Source organism: Tenrec ecaudatus, chromosome 7 (assembly GCF_050624435.1).
Source record: "Tenrec ecaudatus isolate mTenEca1 chromosome 7, mTenEca1.hap1, whole genome shotgun sequence".
Taxonomy (NCBI): Eukaryota; Metazoa; Chordata; class Mammalia; order Afrosoricida; family Tenrecidae; genus Tenrec; species Tenrec ecaudatus.
Window position 1 is genome coordinate 72,068,000 of NC_134536.1, and position 20,161 is coordinate 72,088,160.

Here is a 20,161-nt window from a genome sequence, read left to right on the forward strand (position 1 = left end):
ACTAATAAGTACAGATGTTGACCACTGGAGAACTGGGCATTATTAAGCACTTTACCACAAGCAATTCATGCTGAGAAAACTGCAGCAGCATAGTTTATCCCCATGGATCCCTTCCACACTCGTCTAGGGGCTGTGTGCTTAGTGTACCCTGCGGTTATGTAATGCCCAGCCTTTGTGACTGTACTGGGTGGCCCTGTACTTGAGAATGGATGTGTTGGGTTTTTGTTTTTTTTTTAGGGGGAGGAAGTAATTAAGGGAGTGTACTCTGAGTTGTAGATGAAGCTCAGAAAATGAGGAGCAAGAAGCTGAGATGTAAGAGAGAATGGTGATTGTGGAAGTTTCAAAATTAATCTAGCAATTAAGTGTTAAAAACTATATAGTTTTATAATTCACACGTAGGAGAACTCTACACACACACACACACACACACACACACCACTCTACACACACACACACACCACCCCCACCACCCCAACTTTGGCTAAGAGATGACCTTTGACTTTTGTAAGGCATGATCATTCAAAAAATATTAAGAAGCTGAGATTTTCCATTTATCTCTCAAAAGACTAATAAACACTATTTGAAACCAGAATTATCTTACTTGAAAACAATCATGTTGGTTTTTATTTTAGTCAACATTGGTTTTTAAAACAGAATTCATGTATATCCTGTACTGAGATGATTGGTTTACATTCTTAGTTCATGTTTATGTGTAACTTCTCAAGGATTTTTTTTTACTGTTAAGTATTTATTTCTAACAATCCAGTAGGTTGATGCTTTCATCCTTATTTTAAAAAACTTTCATAAGTATAAGATTTATTGACAACAATTAGAATAATCTTTTCTTATAACTGTTTCCTTGATCCATGTGCTGAAGCCCACGTTACTCCCTCCCTTCTGCCCCTAATAACTTTGATCTCTCTATTTGCTTTTTCCCGTCCTTTTATATATGTGAAGTCATACAATATCTGATTTCACTCAGCATGTTTCCCCCCCCCCTTGCCCCTCCCATGTCCACCCTGCAGGACAAAGTAGAGCTCCATAGCGTTTCTTAGGCTGGGAGTCTTTATAGCAGCAGATGGCCTCATCTTTTTCGTTCAGCGTGGCTGGTGGTTTTGAACTACTACCTTGTGGTTAGCAGCCCAATGCTTAACCCCTTGGGCCACCAGGGTTTTTAACGTCTTCCCTCTTGTAGCACATATTGAGACTTCATTTCTCATACTGGTTATAATTTTTCATTTTATTGCATTCCAAGTGTACCGTATTTTGTTTATCCGTTGATCTGTTGATGGATAATTAGGTTGTTTTTCCCCACATCTGGAAATTCAATTTTGTGGCTGTCTGTACCTATAAAGATGCACAGCCTTTGAAACCTGCCCGTAGTCAGAGTATGCTTGATGGCAGTGGGTGAATTTACTGAAGAGACTTCTTACCCCTGTCACATGGACTTAGCACCTTTGCCACAAATCAGTTGCCCACGGATGTGTGAGTTGATTTCTGGAATCTCAGTTCTATTCCATCGGTTTATTTATCTGTTGATAAACTGACTTATTGTTAGGTGCCATCAAACCCGTTCCAACTCATACTGACATTACCGTATACAACAGCAGAAAGCATTGCCAGGTTCTGTGCCTGAGTACCTTGTCCAAAAAGCAAACCAAACTCACTGCCATTGAGCCCGTGTTGAGTCATAGCGACCCTGTAGGACAAGGTAGAACAGCACCTGTGAGTTTCTGAGACTGTGACTGCCTGTCTCTTTCCTGCTGAGTGCAGACGGCTTCAAACTGCAGTGGCCATGCAGCCAGCCGCCCAACATGTAACCATTACCCCCAGGGCTCTTTGAGTACCCTGTCCAGTATGTTTGGCCTTCAAGAAGTGTGAGTCTTTCTCTTTTGCACTTCTCTTCTAGGTTTCTAGTTTTCCCATCCCAGGAACTGACAAATCACTCAAATTATACAAGTTTTTGTCTTGTTTTGCTTTGCTTTCTTGAAAATCACAGAACCAGTTTGAGTCCCTGCTGTAAAAAGGGTTTGTTCATGTAACAGATAGTCGTAATCCAATGACCTCTTGTAGTGTGTTATGTGATTGAAAGACTCTGAATTCTGACTGAGTTCACCAACTATGGGGTCAACTTAAATTTTGGCAAATGTTCTACATTTAGTATGCATGGGCCTTTTAAGTTGCCTAAAGCATTTGAAGCACCGTATTTCCTTTTGAGAGAGTATTTAAAATTACCTATAGAGATTTCGGCATGTCACCATGATTATTTAAGATTTTATAACTATTGCTCAAGATAAAGTGACGTATATAATAGGTTGCCAGAAAAATATGAAGGGGCTTTAAAAGGCTTATTGAAAATTTCCCTTATCTTGGGCTCATTTTGTACTAATTTTGGGAAATTCACAATAATATATTGAAAAACAAATTTGATTAGTTTTATAATTTTATTTGAATACACCAAAAAGTGTATGCATTTGTTATTTGGTGACTTGGTTTTACGTGCAAATGGTAATAGTTTAAAAAATTGAGCTTTTTACCTTAAATTTATAATTTTAGATGACCTTTAAATCTCCTTAGCAATGTAACATTTTCTTTCTTAAGGTACTTGTTTCTTGAACTTTGGTATTTTGTTTGGCTTTATACCTCAGCTGAATAGAGTATTAATCAATCGAGAAAAGTTAATTTTGAAGTAACTTTTTGTTTGTTTGTTTTTCCTCATAAGCTGTTTGAACTGCTGGGACCTGAAGGACTTGAACTTATTGAAAAGCTCCTTCAGAACAGAATTATGATTGTGGATAGATTTCTTAATTCTTCAAATGATCATAAACTGCAAGCGCTTCAAGGTAGGAATGGATACAGTGTGATTCTAATAAAAGGAAAACTGTATTAGTGAACCTTCTTAACCTTGTGTATCCTTTTATCTCTTATGTAATATATTAGTACCACCCATTTAAATGTCTTGGATATGACTAATTATAACATAAATATTCATAACCTATATTGCAAAGAGCTCTGCTAGTGATTTTTGTGTTTGTTTGGATATGGCAGGGCAATTTTCAGTATTTCAAGATAAAACTGCTTAGAGGAGACTCTGTTTTTTAGTGTAACTATTTCAGAGTAGGAGCCTTGGTGGTGTAGTGGCTACAGGTTGGCTATTACCTGCCTGTCCCCCACGTCAAAACACCAGCAGTTCTTCCGGAGAAACTCTGCACTTTCTACACTCATAAACAGTCACAGTCAGAAACCTACAGGGGGTTGCTATGAGTCAGCATCGACTCCATAACAGTGTTTACTATGGGTCAAGCAAACTCTCATGCTAAGTTGTTGACAAATATGTGTCCTCCTCCTCCTCTTTCACCTCCTCCTCCTCCGCCTCCGCCGCTGACCAGTGGCAGGAAGTTATGGTACTTTCAAACTATCATTAGGCTTTATCTCAGGTGTTTTATGTCCTTGAAGGTCACCCTCTTGAATTTGTGTTGTATGTTTTCTGGTTTTTGGTATTTGAAACCCAGGATTGCTGAACCTATAGGGACAGCAAGTAAAATAAGAGTTTGAGGGGCAGGGGCAGGGGGTGGGGAGTTACACGGGTTGGGGTTGGGGGTGTAAAGGGAGATGCTGCAAGGAGTCCAAGAAGGAAAAGAATGTTGGGGAACGGATTGTGGCAGCAGCTGTACAGCACTGCTTGACGTGATTGCACTATGGAATGATAGGATATATGTCTTCCAATTATTCAAAAAACAAATCTGCCATTCCATTGTCATCTGCCTTGAATATTATTGTTTGAGAAATAAGTTACTAATCGTGCTATTTTGCCACTATTGAAGAAAGGGTGGGGCTTCTTTTCTTCTGACTTGTCATATTATCTCGGCCTGATTTTTATCTAGGCATATGTATATGTGTTTTCTCTCTCTCTCTCTCTCTCTCTCTCTCTCTCTCTCTCTCTCTCTCTCTCTCTCTCTCTCTGTGTGTGTGTGTGAGAGAGAGAGAGAGAGAGAAAGAGAGTATATACGTTTAGTACTGTAGGTGTTTTGCATGGTCCGCTGAGTGGCATGCGATAGGAAGACTCATGCAAGATGTCCAGAAAACAGACAGAATTTATTGCTCACAAATCTCAGAGAGGACCCCGCAGCACCCAGGATTGTACCTAGGGATAAGGTAACAGCAAGCTAGGTTGATAGAGAGGCCATATATAGGGGAAGCAGGGTGGAGTTAGCACCCCTCAAGTGTCAGAGTAGTCCACTTACAAGTTTCCAGTGCATTAATATAGGAAAAGACAGATTTTTTCATCAACAAAGCTATATGGGGCATGACTGGGACAATGAGTAACACAATTGGTAAAGTGGATGAAAAGATAGGAATGTCTTTATGGGAAATTGAGTGTAGGGTGAAAGGCATGAATGGATACGAGTGGAGATTATGCTGGAAGAAAGACAAGGCATTCTACTCCCAAAAGCAGTTACAGCTCAGAAACTCACAGGTTGGGCAGCTCTACCCTGTCCTGTGGGGTCGCTCTGAGTTGTAATCAGCTCAGGGCCAGTGGGTTTTTTTGGAGGTAGTAAATGCAGGAACCCTGGTGGTGTAGTGGTGGTGGTGTGGGTCATACTGCTAACCATAAGAGAAGCAGTTCAAAACTACCAGCTGCTCCACAAGAGAAAGATGAGGTTTTTCACTCCCATCAGGATGGACAGTCTTGGAAACCCACTTGGGCAGTTCTTCCCTCTCCTAGAAGGTCACTTTGAGTCAGAATCGATCCAGTGGCCATGAGTTCCAGAGGGTAGACAAGTAAGCAGGCTGCAAATTGGCCTTATGACTGTGGGTGTGTGTGCGCTTGTGCAAGTGCCCCCATGTGTACTTACCCTTTCTCCTTGAGCGTTTTAGTTGATAGTTTTCATCAGTTTGGGAAAAGTGAACGTATTCATTGTAGTTATATTTAAAGTTCTTGTATGCTAAGATATTTATTTGGATGACCTGTGGTCTTTATTTTTTTCATCTTTTTTTCTTTGGGTTTTTAGACAAGGTTTTTTTCTCTGATATGCCTAACACTTTTTAAATGAGTACCAGGCATTTTAGAATTATAGTGGCTCCAAATGATGTTTTCTTTCTTCCGAGAGTCAGAGTGTGGGCCGGCCACTGCAATCCATTTTCAGAGTCTGCTGTGTGAACCCTAGGTGGCTCGTGTGAAAGGCTCAGTGGACTTGCGGCTTATTCATCTTCTTGGGCAGCACACTCCTTTAGGGCCTTCAACCGAATCCCAGGGCCTCTCACCAGGCATCCTCCTGTTACTGCTTACCTCTGGTGCGCCGAGAACCTCTTAGAAACTTTCTTCTATGTTTCACACCTTGTTCATCCCCTTTTTAATGCTGTTTTAACTTGCTGCCCTGGGCAGTTATGTAATTTAACAGATGTCTTAAGGAGAATTGCAACCATGTCTCTGAACCATCCCCAAACTCCCAGTTTTTATCACTCCAGTTCTAAGCTGGAGTGACCGCAAGTGCCCTTTACTGCAGGCAATTCTTATCAAATTCATGTGGAAGAGTTGGCTGCAGATCACCAACTCAACTCTCTGTTCCCCTTCCTAAAATATTCTCTTCTGTCCTGTGGCTTCAGTGCCCTCTGATGCCTTTGAAATAGGAGTTTTACATTTCATCTAGTGCTTGAGCATTGGGATGGCAACCCACAGGGTCAGTCGTAGGAAACCCTCAGCTGCTTCTCAGGAGAAAGACAAGGCTTTCTGTGCCTGGAAAGCAGTATAGTCTCGGGAATCCATATGTGCAGATTGACCCCTTCCTAAAGGGTCTCTGTGAGTTGGAATCGACTTGATGGCAGTCAGTTTGAGTTTATTAATGTGAATCTGCTGCGAGCTATTTCATTCTCTCTGGTAGAGAAAACTATGACATTCTGTCTTATGTGGAATATAGGAGAACCTGGTAAAGAGAAGAAATATAGTGACTTAGTCCCTGGTACCACATTGAACTTAATATGATACTAGAGACTATTGTGAGACAAATTTTGGGGAGATTTTAACTTCCAAGGTTACAGGGAAGAATATACTTTAGTCAGGAATTAAGAGATGGCTAGGAAGCCCAAAATGTAAAAAAAAAATCATTGAGTGTTGTAACTGATGCCAACTTTGGGTTTTATGTATAAGCTGAAAATGGAAAGAAAAGAAAATGGGGTTTCTTAATTTTGTACAAATGTTCCTTCCCAACCTTACGAATAGTTGGCATTTTAAAGATGTGCACTTGGAGAGACGATTAGACAACCTTCTTCTAAATATTCAGTTTCTATGCTTCACCTGTGTGAGGCTATGTCACCTTTGCCTTATATTTTTGGGTATGACAGTAAAATTAAATGATGCAAAGAGCCTGCATTTAATTCTAAACTTTCTTAAGGATTTTAAAAAATCAAATACTTTGATTTCTGACATATGTTCTCTGAAGGCAAGTGGGTTTGAGAGTTTTAGAAACTTGGGACTATTGAATCTGGGAAGTTGGTTTTTCTGACAGTCTCTTGACTTTTGTGTGTATGTTTGGGCACCCATACATTGAGGATTACTAGACACACTGACAAGCCAACATGATTTAGGAGCATTTAAATATGTATTTCCCAGACAAAAAGGAATGTGTCTAAAGACATTGCTTGCAGTGTAGTAAATTCTAAGAATTTGGTGCTTTGTTTCATTAGTTCTGTAATAGTTTAATATAGAAATATATACCATTTCAAACTTTTAATACTACACTATTGGGTAAGCATGGGCTGCTAACCAGAGGGTCAGTGATTCAAGTCCACTAGCCACATCTCAAGGGAAAATGAGGCTGTTGGCTCCCATCAGGACTTACAGCCTCAGGACCTGTACAAAGGGTCATTGTGAGTTGAAATGGAGTTGATGGCAGTGCACTGACACGCAAAGAGCGTGTTCGACTGCAAACCCCACAGTCAGCAATTTAAACCCACTAGCCAGTCTATGGAAAAAGATAAGACTGTTTGCTTTTAAAAAGATTTACAGCCTTGGAAACCCTATGTCATTATGCATCAGAGTCAGACCCTATATAAAGTTGCAGTGAGTTGGAATCGGCTGTGGGTGATTTGTGATTTTTTTAAAGTTCAAGATGAATCATTTCACATATTTCTTTAGGTAGTTAACGTGTTATCTAACAATTCTAATTACCAATCAACCTGTTTTGAAATGTATTCTTTCTTTATTGTGTTTGTTCTTTTGTGTCATGCTAGATTATGATCCATGTTCCTATTATTTAAGAATTTTAATAAGTCTATTCTAGAATAGAACCATATACTTAAGCATTATTTACTTTACAACTTGAGTTTTCAAAGTCACCTATTCGGCTTAATCTTATATAATTCTAGTGTATTCTGATTGAAGTTTTATGAAGTTACCAGTGACGTAGACATATTTTCTTTCAATTTTAATGTCCTGACTGAATGATGACAAATATATGATAGGATTTTGCTGCTATCATATGTGCTTAAACTTTTAATAACATATGCATAGCATTTAGTACTCATTGCTAATAGAAATAACAATTTCTCACATGAAATATGTAATACTCATTTATGATAAGTACATGTCATTGTTCATACTTTCAAAAATTTTGCTTATCTGATTTGCTGGTTGAATGTCTAAAGACAGTTTCACCTTTTTTGTAGTTTAGAGTATAAATGTATACTTAGAAATCCTGTATTTTTTACACTGAAAGTTAGGTAACAGTGACTTTATTCATTATAAAATATAAGAGATGTAGGTGCTCTGTGGGTGAAATATGAGGTTATTTGCTCTCATAAAGATTTACAGCCTGATAAAGCCCCATCTAGGGTTGCTATGAGTTGAAATTGATGCGATGACAGTGGGTTTAGTTTTGGGGTATGATTTATTTGGAAAAAAATTTTTTAGAATACAAATTATAATTCAAATATACATGGGACTATGTATTTTATAATTTTGAGATATAATAGAGTGATACTTGTTTTCAAATTTAAGGCTGATAGAAATCATTATATAGGGGATGATTTCATGTGGTAGCGCATATTCAAATCATGTTATGAGGCAATGGGAAAAGTGTGATAATTATAAAGATCTTAGAATGAAGTAAAAACTAATTCCCCCATTTTGCTGTGTTAATTCCTTCTCTTTTTTTCTATATTAAGTCTTAGAATGTGATGAAATAACTTACATTGTAGCTCCTTCAGATTGTGGACGAGTCTCGTTGTTCATTGTCTGTCTTTCCTAGCAGCAATGCCCACAAAATAGTCAAGTCATTTCAGTGACTGTTCCTTTACTTAGAGGTTTCTTGGCACCAATCATTTTAGGGCTCCAGAGAGAAGTCCCTGTGTGGTGCCAGTGGGTAAGTGCTGGACTGCTAACTGGAAGCAGCTCAGGCCTATTTAGAGCAAGGCCTAGTGATCGCCTTCCAACAGGTCGCAGGCTTGAACATGCTGTGCATCACTTGTTCCTCTCTGCACCCTTGGGGCTGGGTTGCCAAAAGTGGCAATTGACTTGTTGGCAGCTAGCAATAACAACAGGGCTGCAGTGAGCCACCATACAGCTGTGTGCACAGATTTAATTAAAGATAGAAAGGAATTCTGTTGAAAAAGAATTTCCCTGTTTATTGAGTAAACTGAATCACACCTCCAAATTGTACCATGTAAATATCGAGGTTTGGACTGGACTTTGAACCAGTTTGTAAAAGTTGAGTCATGGCTTATATTTATAAGGGTAGTGTATGTATTGCCTAGAAACCCAATCTCGTGTGCGTCAGTTTTTGACTCAAATAGGAAACAAGCAGAGGGGCCCAAAGATGGTGGCCTCCACATACACATTCAATGTGTCTGCTCCCTTCTGTGAGTGAGGCACCTTTGTCTTTGCCTGTTCCCTGCTGACGTCACTTCTGGCATGCACACTTGTTTGCTATGCCACGGGCACTCTGCCTTTGTTATCGCGGGCCATGACTGAAAACACTATGAGCCAATTTGAAGCCCTGGGTTGGAGACACATGGATCCTATTAATGGTATTTGCCATTTTCCAAACAACTATATTTCCATTAAAAGGTAGGTTGCACTTTTTCTCTCTTTGCCTTAGTTGTCATGTAAGTATGTCATGTCCTTAGCTTTTGCTAATAAATTTTATTTCATGCATACAGAAATAGTAACATAATCATTAGAAAAGAGTAAGATATATTGAATAGGAAAATATGATATCTAATGTGTAAATAAGGAACCCTAGTGGCACAATGGTTAAGTGTTTGGTAACGGAAAGATTGGCAGTTCAAACCCACACAGCAGTTCCTTAGGAGAAAGATCTGGCAATCTTTCCTCATAAAGATAGCCTAGCAAACCCTTGAGGACAATCCTGTGCTGTCACAGGGGTATTATAAGTTGAAAATTGACTCAATGACACCCGACAATAACAACCCACCTATTCACTGCTATCAGGATTCTATTTAAGGTTTCCACAGTTGTGTAAGTCATTACAGGGGTGATAGCTTCGTTTTTCTCACTGCATCGGCTGATGGGTTTGAACTGCCAGCCTTGTTAGCAGCCCAGTGCTTATTGGAAGTGCTGTCTTAATCATAAGAGCAGTATGTGAAAAATTACTTTTACTTATTTAATCTTAACAGCAAATGCTAACTCACATTGAATGATTATTTATTGAAGTTATATAAAGACATTATTTTAAAATCATAGAATCAAATGTTTGCATGTCATGTTTTATATACCTCCTTTGTCATCATGTTGATCCTATTCACAGTGATCCTATATAGAATTTCCAAAGCAGTAAGTCTTCATGGGAGGAGATAGCCTGATCTCTCTTCTGTGGGGAATGGCTTGTGAGTTTGAACCACCAACTGTGGTTAGCAGTTCAACACTTAGCCCGATACCTTGTTTTTAACACTAGAATTTAAAAAAAAATCATTTTACTGGGGGCTTTTACAACTCTTATCACCATCCATCCATCTATCCATCCTGTCAAGCATAATTGTACAAAGTTGCCATCATCATATTCAAAACATATTCTTTCTACTTGAGCTCTTGGTATCAGTTCCTCATTCCCCCACCCCCACCCTCTCCCACACTTGCTCCCTCCCTCCGTCCCTCCTTCCCTCCCTCATGAACATTTGATAATTAATAAATCATTATTTTTTCATGTCTTACACTGACAGCTTCACCCACTTTTCTATTGCTTGTCCCCTTGGGGGTGTGGGTTATATGTTGATCATTGTGATCAATTCTCCCTTTCCCCTATCCCCACTCCTTCCCCTTCACCTGCCCCTCCTGGTGTCTATTCTCATTATGAGTACTGAGGAATTTATCTGTCCTGAATTCTCTGTGGTGTGAGCTCTTATTTGTACCAGTGTACCTGCTCTGGTCTAGCCAGATTTGTAAGGTAGAATTGGGTTCATGATAGTGGTGGGGGGAGAGGAAGCATTAAAGAACTAGAGGAAAGTTGTATGTTTCGTTGGTGCTGTACTGCACCCTGACTGGCTTGTCTCTTCCTTCTGACCCTTCTGTGAGGGGATGTCCAGTTGTCTACAGAAGGGCTTTAGGTTTCCACTCCGTCCTCCCCCTTATTCACCTCAGTATCAGGTTTTGGTCTGGGACTTTGATACCTGATCCCTTTGACACCTCATGATCACACAGGCTGATATGCTTCTTCCATGTGGGCTTTGTTGCTTCGCAGCTAGATGGCCGCTTTTTATGTTCACACCGTTAAGACCCCAGACACTATATCTTTTGATAGCCAGGCACCATCAGCTTTCTTCACCACATTTGGTTATGCACCCATTTGGTCTTCAGTGATCATGTTGGGAAGGTGAGCATCACAGAATGCTGGATTATTAGAAGAAAGCGTTCTTGTGTTGAGAGAGTACATGAGTAGAGGCCCAATGTCTGTCTGCTACCTTAATACTTAACATATAAATAAATGTGCATAGATCTATTTCCCTATAGTTATATATAAATATATTTACATATGTGCATACCTGTATTTAGACCTCTATAAATCTTCGTTGCCTCCTAGTTCTTTCCTCTATTTCTTTTTACTTTCCTCTTGTTCCACTATCATGTTCAACCGTTGTTTGAGTTTTATTACCATATATACTCGTGTATAAGCCGAGTTTTTCAGCACATTTTTTGTTGTTGAAGTTTTGTGGTAAAATTAAGCATCTCGACTGACATTCGACTTGGCTTATACTGAGTATATACAGTAATTCCTCTTGGCCATATTTCTCTTGTTCAAGTCCCACAAGGCATCATTTGCCCTCTTTGCCATTGATTTTAGAACCTTGTTCTTGATTTTAAATCCCTGCCATTGATTTTAGATCCCTTGTCCCTGGGTTTATTGGATCCCCACTTTCTTTCCTCTGCCTCCACCTCTCCCATGCCCCCCCAACCGAAGCTGTCAGTCTCATTGTTTCCCCCCCTGGATTGTTTAATCCCGCCTATCTTAACATATGCTAGTAAAATTAAACTCTAGTCTTCAAAAGAAGAAATGTGAGAAGGCTTTCTTAAATGAACAGGGAATGTCATTTAGACCACTTTTCCTCAAAGTGGGTGATACTGTCTACTGAAGGACATGAGCCTACCATCTCCTCTTTAGAAAAACACTACTCAGTGCCCCCCTGGTGTGCTGAGCTGGGTTGACTAGAGAAACAAATTCATTGACACTCATATATTTGTAAGAGAGTTTTATATCAAAGAGCAATTATATATTGAGAAATCATCCCAGCCCGGTCCAGATCAAGTCCATAAATCTGATACTAGCCCATATGTCCGATACTAGTCTTTAATTCCTCTTGAGACTCACGCAGATACTCACAATGTTGCTGAATTCAGGAAGATCACAGGCTTGAGGTAGCAGAAGCATCTCTGTGCTAGAGGGAGTCTCCACATGGCTCCTCCACAGGAAGATGAAGCAGAGAGAGAGGGTGTCCGGCCTCCAGCAAGAAAGAGAATGTGACCTGACTGACAGGCTAGACTCCACCCTTTCATTCTTATACATCAAGTTGACATGAAATTGTGTAACTACCAACCTGGCAATCAACAACTTTTCGACTACATCCCATAATCCAATATAAAGTCATAGGTATCTGCTTTTGCAGCCCGCTTGAATTATTTCCAGGAGCTCTGGTGGTATGGTAGTTGGGCTGCATCACAAAGTTGGCAGTTCAAATCCACCAGCAGGTCTCTGGCTGAGCTTTCTTTTGGCATCAACAGTTGCTGTCTCCGGGGCCTACGGGGTCTGCTGTGAGTCAGGCTTGACTTCATGGCAGTGAGCATTGAATCATTGCAGAGCCCCCAGGGGCAGGATCGGCCATTCTTGGAAGATCTGTTGCAAACTTGTGACGAAAAGAAAAGTCCCCCTTAAAACATGCAACTCAATATATCTTTTAATCAATGAATTTTTGGATTATGCTATTTTGTATGTTGGTGTGAAGGAAAAAATGGTTTTCATAAACATTAAATCAAGTACGAGATTTGTAAAACATGGTTTCTTCAATTTGCTCTGCAGAAAATTGCAAAAAAATTTTAGGAGAAAACGCTAAACCTAATTATGGTTGTCAAGTCACTATTCAGTCTGAACAAGAAAAGCAGTTAATGAAACAGTATCGCCGTGAGGAAAAAAGAATTGCCAGACGAGAAAAGAAGCCTGGAGATGATGGAGAAGTTTCTGGAGAAGGACTAATGTGCTTTGATCCTAAGGCATTGCGTTTGCAAAGGTAATAAATGCCAAACGCTGAAAAATGCTTGCACTGTAATTTCTATTTTTACGTATCATTATCATTTTTAGCTTAGTTTTAGCAACGTAGATAATTCTACTTCTAGTCACGTTTTCTTACAAGAATAGAATATTGTTGTATGACAACCTAATTTTCTGGGGTAAGAAAGCAGTGATCTGCCTAGTTAGAATCTTCTTGGTTGCATCCACATTGGTGAGAGATTTAGATTATAGAGGTAAGGTCTATTTAGATCTTGTGTACACTCCACTGGGTTAAGCTTTATGAAGCCTCACTAAATGTATTGGGACCCTTGTTTCTTAGTGGATACCATTTTGCCATGTTATTTAAAATAGAAGGGAAATGGAATAAAGGTTTCAAAACTCATTTAAAATGGCTTTGGATTGTGGAAAAGGCAATTATCAAGAACATTAAGTCAAACTTAATTGATTTGTGCCATCTAAAATAGCGTCTAAAGTGTGACACATCACTCTTTGGTTGTCTCAAAACTTCAAGATTGCTAGTCTTCCTTTTTCTTTTGGAATGTAAATCTACCTGAAATAATTCTAATAGTGATCTTGCTGTATGCTTTCCTTTTCAAGAGCTAGAATAAAACTTGCCCCATTATCTGTATCTTCATAGAGAACAGGAACTTCAGTGTGCCAGAAGCGTTCCAGTGTTGAGCAGGCAGAGAGATGTGTATATTGAGAAAATACGTTATCCCCATGTTTATGATTCCCAGGCTGAAGCCATGAAGACGTCGGCTTTCATTGCTGGTGCAAAGGTAAGCCATTGATAAGTGACCCCTTTGGGATAATACGTCTATTCTGACAAACTAACACAGAGTTTCCTTATTTCCATTGTACTACTAGTTCTAGTTTATTATAATTTGCTTACCGTATATATTCCAGTATCAGCTGACCTGAATATCAGCTGAGGCACCTAATTTTACCACAAAAACTGCATTAAAAATGTGCTGAAAAGCTCAGCTTATACACGAGTATATACGGTAATTGTACTTAATATTATTGATGAAAATGAAATAATGGAGTATATATAAAACTCAGAATAGAAACTACTCATTTTCATTATTTTTTTACGACTTGTATTCTTGAAGGTTAGTATTTGAATGACTGTTTTGATTAAGCTTTATACTGTGCCAGTACACATTTTTTTACAACTCACATGAATACATTTGTCTTCAGAAATATATTTGACTCATGTGCTATATGCAGAAAGATCCCTGGTGACCCACTGGTTTAGCACTCCATTGCTCGACCAATGGCCCTGCTGGAGAAAGATGTAGCAGTGTCATTCCATTGAGATGGCCACCTGGGAAACTCTATAGGGCAGGTCTACTCTGTTCTGTGGGGTTGTGATGAGTCAGAACTGACCCGATGGTAGCAGGTTGGGTCAGGGTTATGTTAGACTGCTAGTACATGAGTATTTTTTGTGTTGGTGCTTCTTTGTTTAGTTTAGGGTAACTAAAACCAAACTCACCACCAGCAAGTCAGTGTGGCCCCCAGGACCGAGTAGAACTGCTCCCGTGAGTCTTGGGGAGTGTCGGTTTTCACAGGGACAGGAGACGTCCTCTGTCGCCCAGGCAGAAACCGTTACAACGTTTTTGAGCTTCTCGCTTTGTGCTTGGCAGCAGCCCACTCATAGCTGTCCTTAGCTTGCTTCTATTAACTTGCCAGTATTATGGTGTCACATTCAGTATTGCTCTGTAGCTTGCTTTCATTTTAAAGAGCCTCTATCAGAGCAGTGATTTGTTTTTTCAATTGACTGTATTTTAATTTGTGATGCTGTTAGATGATCTTACCAGAAGGAATCCAAAGAGATAATAATAAGATCTATGAAGAAGTGAAAATTCCCTACAGTCAACCAATGCCAGTCGGAGTTGAGGAAAAGCCAGTTTATATCCAGGACTTAGATGAGGTAAGATGAACACTTTATAGAGCTGATCTTTTGATGCCTTGTTATGCTTACTGAATAGATTTGTATTAGAATATTTGTTTTAGATATTAGTAGTTGACCATTATAATCCAGAATATATGCAGTTGCCGAATAAAGTACTACAATAGGAGAATTTACACTTAAACATGCATATATACATATGTTTATTCACTAAAATTATTTTATGTGCGTCAGTATGAGTAGAGCAGACTCAATGATACCTAACAACACCACCATTCAAAGCATGCATAATTGCAACTATATAACTCCCCCTCCACACACACATAATTATTTTGTTTGTTTGCTTCTTGATTTCCCAGTTTAGCAAATGAAATCTAACATTTCCTCTGGATCATCAAGTAGTTGTAGAGAATATCAGCAGCATTAGCTCTAAAGTTCAAGGCTTCTATTAAGACTAGTTAATGAAGTAGGAAGTCTGATTCATTCAGTTCCTTTTGGTAAGAAATGATGGGAGATTTTCCTGCATCTTGTTTATGTCCCTGATGCTGCGTATGGTCCAAAGAGTTTGCCAAAGGGATGATAATGCTTGGGACATGGGGCCATAAGAATAATTTTCAACCCCACAAGTCTTCTTTTATAGTTAGAGCAAAAACATTAAGTGGAAAAATAAACCAGTGGGGATTTTAAATCAGTGTTCTATCACTACACACAATCATTCTCCTAAAGTTCACCTTTTGGATGCCTCAAAAATAGCGTTTTGAAATAAAATTCATATGGTATAAAATTCACCCTTTTAAAATGCACAGTTGGGTTCTTTATGATCATAATCAACATTAATCTAATCCCAGGTTACAGCCCATAGGGAGAATTTTAGTATGTATACAAGTTGTTCATTGATCGCAACTATTTAATTCCCGAACTTCTCTTTACCTCCAAAAGACACCCCTTTTACAGTACCAGTCAGTCTCCATTCGTCCTTTGGCTGAGCATCTGGAAATCACTAATCTACTTCCTGTCTCATGGCTTTGCCTTTTCTGGTCACTTAAGGTAGCATCCTCACTGTTTCTGGAGACTAGGTCATTTGGAGAGCTTTGGAGGACGGTGAAACTACTCGTTTACCACTCATGAGATGGATGATTACAAATTATTTAAGCATTCGCCCATTGAAAGATGTCCTAGTTGTGTATAGCTTTTAGTATTATGAATGAAGTTTCTATAGACATTGATGTACAGCATTTTAAATTTATTTATTTGAGATAAATGTCCAGGGGGCACACTTGTTGAGATGTATGGCACTTAATTGTTTAACTTTTTAAGAAACCGCCAAACCTTTTTCTCGAGTGCACCAGTTTTCCATTCCCATCTGTAGTATATGTGTTCTTAGTTTCTCTGCATCCCTGTAAGGGTTTGGTGTTATCACTTAATATTTATATTAATCACTTGAAAGTTATACAGTCATTTCTCATTCTGGTTTTTATTTCCATGATGACTCAGAACAATGTGAAAATAATACATCCTAATGCCATGTCACATATGATAGCAATATCAACCCAATATATAAACTCGTGCTGTATCATTATGGATGATTATCCTGCCATATAGCAGAATCTTGAGAAGTAAAAGAGACCTCAGGAGAAAATACAACTGTTAACGGAGTGCCACAGTTTAGTCGATGCTTCTGTTGACTTGGATCTTTTATACCATGTAGGATCTTTTATGTGTTAGGGAGAGTGCTATTTAAAAAAAATTGTTGCCTATCTTTTTTATTGAGATCATAATCACATGCTGTTACTAACAGTCCTAAGAAACTCTAGATAAAATGCTTTTATGTCTTCTTCCTGTCTGAATGTCATATTATATAATTTTGTCCTGTCTTCTTAAATTGCTTCTGTGATTTGATTAAAAAGATATATAGAGAATTTTAAAATTCTGAAATGATGTGTAAAAAATGCACTTACTGTCATTCAATGAGTTTTGTGCTTTTTTGGAGAGAGAACAATTGGAAAGTTTTAGATAGACTTAAGTATGTCAGGATCCACTGAGGTTGAAGTTACAGAATCAAAGTCAAAGCTAGCTTTAGCAAAGAAAACTGTTTGATGGCTTTTCTAACTGGAATGTCCAGAGGTAAAGCTGCCTGTGTGCTTAAGTAGAGATGCAGGGTTCAATGATATTGTAGATCCAGCCCTCTCTCTCTTTCTCCCTTCTCCTGACTACTGCTTTTCATATTACCTTTTACCCTCAGCTCCATCTTGTCTTTCTCCAGTTCTCTTCATTTCTTGACTGCCACATAGGTTTTCTCTGTCTCTCAATGAACCACTGACATGGAGCCAGTTCTTTCCATACCGACCCTGTTGGATACATTCTCCCACAGAGTGGCTGGTAGGTTTGTAACGTTGACTTTGCATTAGTGGCCCAATGGGTAACTCACTATGTTGCCAGGGTTTCTTTTTTTCTGGGGAGACCTTTAATGATGACTATAAGCATCTTTTATGTATGTACGCTTATATTGACTTAGGTGTCTCGTTAACTTTGTAGCTAAACATTATCTGTTGTAGACTGTAGAGTTCTTATTTGCCATATCAGGGCAGGTGTCCACTCATGCTTCTTGATTTGCCAACCACACATGGAATCAGAGAGAATTAGGAGGAAATTACTCAAGGAAAGGAAGGTGCTATGAACATTATAAAAAACAGAACTTGGCATTAATACTTTGGGTTAATGACTTAATGACTCCAGGATGTGTTTTGTTTATGTTTAATGTGTTGATTTCTACCAACACAGTTGAGATTTACAAGAGAGTAAGTCAAACAGTGTTGCTACTAAGAATCCAGTTGAGACACCTTGGTTTATTCCAAATAAGATGTTTTAAACATTTCTCTGCAGTCAGTGGATGCCTGCGGACACGTTCTCTCAGGAATGGCGCTCAGATTCATTAGGGAACCCCGATGGTGGCAGTAGGTTCTGAAGTGCAGTTTGAAACCAGCAGTAGCTCGGAGGGAGAAAGACGGTGCCTTGCGCTGCAGTAAGACTCACAGTCTTGGAAACCCAGAGTGGTTCTGCCACCCACCGGCGGCGAGTTTGATTGTTCTTGGTACATTTATTGTTGTGGTTGTTGGGTGCCACCAAGTCCATTCCAACCCATAGTGACCTTATGTTTGCACAATAGAACAAAACACTGCCGGGTCCTGTGCCATTCTTACAATTGCCCTTCTGCTTGAGCCATTGTTGAATCCACTGTGTCAGTCCATCCCCTTGAGAGCTGTCCCCTTTTCCCTGCCCTCTACCAAGCAGGATGTCCTTCTCCCTCCGGGGACTAATCTCTCTTGACAACATGTCCAAAGTATGTAAGACCGAGTCTCCTCCTCTTTGCATTGTGCTCAGTTCCGCTCTGAGAAAGCAGTGCCCTCTGACCTGAGCAGCCCACCCTCCAGCACCGTCTCTAATCATGCTCTGCTTCCGTTTCTTAGGCTTTCGGTATCTTGACGATGTTTTGAAGCTACGAATAAGGTTTTCACTGGCTTCTTCCTCTGAAGTGGGGAGCTGAGTCCTTCTTCATTGTCAGTCCTTTGGAAGCTTCCTGAAACCTGTCCACTCAGCATGACACTGCTGGCATTTGAAATACCAGTGACACAGCTTCCAGCATACAGCAACACACCAGCCACCACAGAACAACACATTGACAGACAAGTGGTGAGGTAGATTTGTAGGTAGATATGAAAGCAAAGGATACTTTTTGTGTCTTGTCAGGAAAAAAAAAGATTTTGAGATTCAGGTTAATACCAAATTTCTAGCAAAACTCAATCGAAGATTCTCCTAAATCATTGAGGCTTGCAACAAATTTATAGAAATACTTCTCTGCATAAAACAAAAGTCTTTATCTTGCCATTACAAAATTAATGTTTTTCCTCAAACTCAAAAGAACATTCAAAGAAACAGGATTTAATCTCTCAAAGATGCCAGATGTCATTTTTATGTGGTGTAGATTGGTGAATCCAGACTTCTTTGAGGAAGGGTTAGATGGGTGGAGGGATATATGGAAGAATAGCAGCTTCAAATTTTGACATAAAAACAAAAGTTGAGTAAAAGTGTCTGTGATTTTGTAGCAATATTTTTTACTTAGCTTTATATTTAGTCAATAGAACATTATTTAGTTAAAAAAAGAGGACTGAAGACCCACAATATAAGGGAAAATAGTATAAAATTTACATATACTGTTTCATTTGAGAAGTTGCCCAATTATTGAGAATTTGATATTTAGATTTTTTATGACCTTAGCTTAAAATAATAAATGTAATAATAAAAACTGACACAATGACATCATTCATAGAGAGTGGGATTAAAAATCAAGCCATCAACTAAAGATGAAACTTGAAGGCTGAGTTTGGAACCTTGAGGGAAGTAAAGGGGATTAGGTAACAGCAGAGTCGATATCGATAGCTTCCCTGTAGTTTTGTATTCCACAGTTGGGAGGTTTATAAAGACAGCTTTTGTTTTAAATCAAGATGTTTGCCACAGTGATTTCTATTTAGGACTCTGATGGAGAACCTCTTCCATTTATCTCCTTGTTTCCAGTGATACTTTGCATTTCTTGGCTTAAAGATGCATCACTTCAATCTTTGCCTCTGTCTTCATATACTTCTGTGTAGCCTTCTCAGGTTCTTCTCAGTAAAGATCCCACTCAGATTGGATGAAATCTACCCTATTACAATATGATTTCATGTTTTCTGATAGCATTTTCAAAGATCCTATTTTCAAACAAGATCATGTTCCTAGGTGCCAGAGTTGGACTTTTGACACATCTTTTGGGGAATAAACAATTCAATAAATAGCAATTCATTCATTTATTACAGTTTTATTGTGTTTTAGTTTTGCACCAGTTAATTAGTAGTATTTAAGGTCAATGGTTAATTGTTTCTATCTACATACTTTGCTGCTTATTTTTCAATTTCATTCAGTGCTTTCATATTCTATCACTTCCTTGTGTCTGCATTTTTCTTACTGAGAGTCTTGTGATAGCAGAATTTTCTTCTTGTCGGTCTAAATGGAATCAAAAGATTCCATTGATTGTTTTAAAGATCCTTGTATTCTGAAATACACTTCACTTGTCATAGAACTCATTATTAGCAGTTACTTTCTATTAGCACCTTAAAGGCGTTATTTCATCATCTGCTTTTCCTTTCTAACTTTGTATAATATTTAATAATATTCTAATTGTTATGTGCATTACTTTAGCCTTTTCCGCCTACTTTTAAGATCTTCCCTTGTCTTTATATTTTCAAGTTTTCTTTTTACTTATTATTCTTTTTCTCATTTTACTGTCTGCCCTATTACAAGTAACAAAAGGAAGGAAGATAAAAAGGACTTTAATTTTTTTTATACTCTTATTATCCAAAAGAGAGAGTTAGGTGATAAAGAAGGAAATGTGGGGCAATTCCCCTACCTGGTAGTATAGTAGTTCTGCATTGGGTTGCTAACCACAAGGTTAGCAGTTCAAAACCACCAGCTCCTCGGAAGG

General features: G+C 38.8%; 1 protein-coding gene across 4 annotated transcripts in view; it reads left to right on the forward strand.

Annotated features, from left to right (window-relative positions):
* The window catches only part of ASCC3 (activating signal cointegrator 1 complex subunit 3), a 344,981-nt gene that overhangs the window by 60,261 nt on the left and 264,559 nt on the right, over positions 1 to 20,161 (forward strand). For all 4 annotated transcript variants that reach the window (XM_075554730.1, XM_075554729.1, XM_075554728.1 and 1 more), the window contains exons 5-8: positions 2,723 to 2,843; positions 12,525 to 12,732; positions 13,372 to 13,513; positions 14,542 to 14,667. In XM_075554730.1, the coding sequence (XP_075410845.1) occupies positions 2,723 to 2,843; positions 12,525 to 12,732; positions 13,372 to 13,513; positions 14,542 to 14,667 (597 nt within the window). The remainder of the gene's footprint in view (positions 1 to 2,722; positions 2,844 to 12,524; positions 12,733 to 13,371; positions 13,514 to 14,541; positions 14,668 to 20,161) is intronic.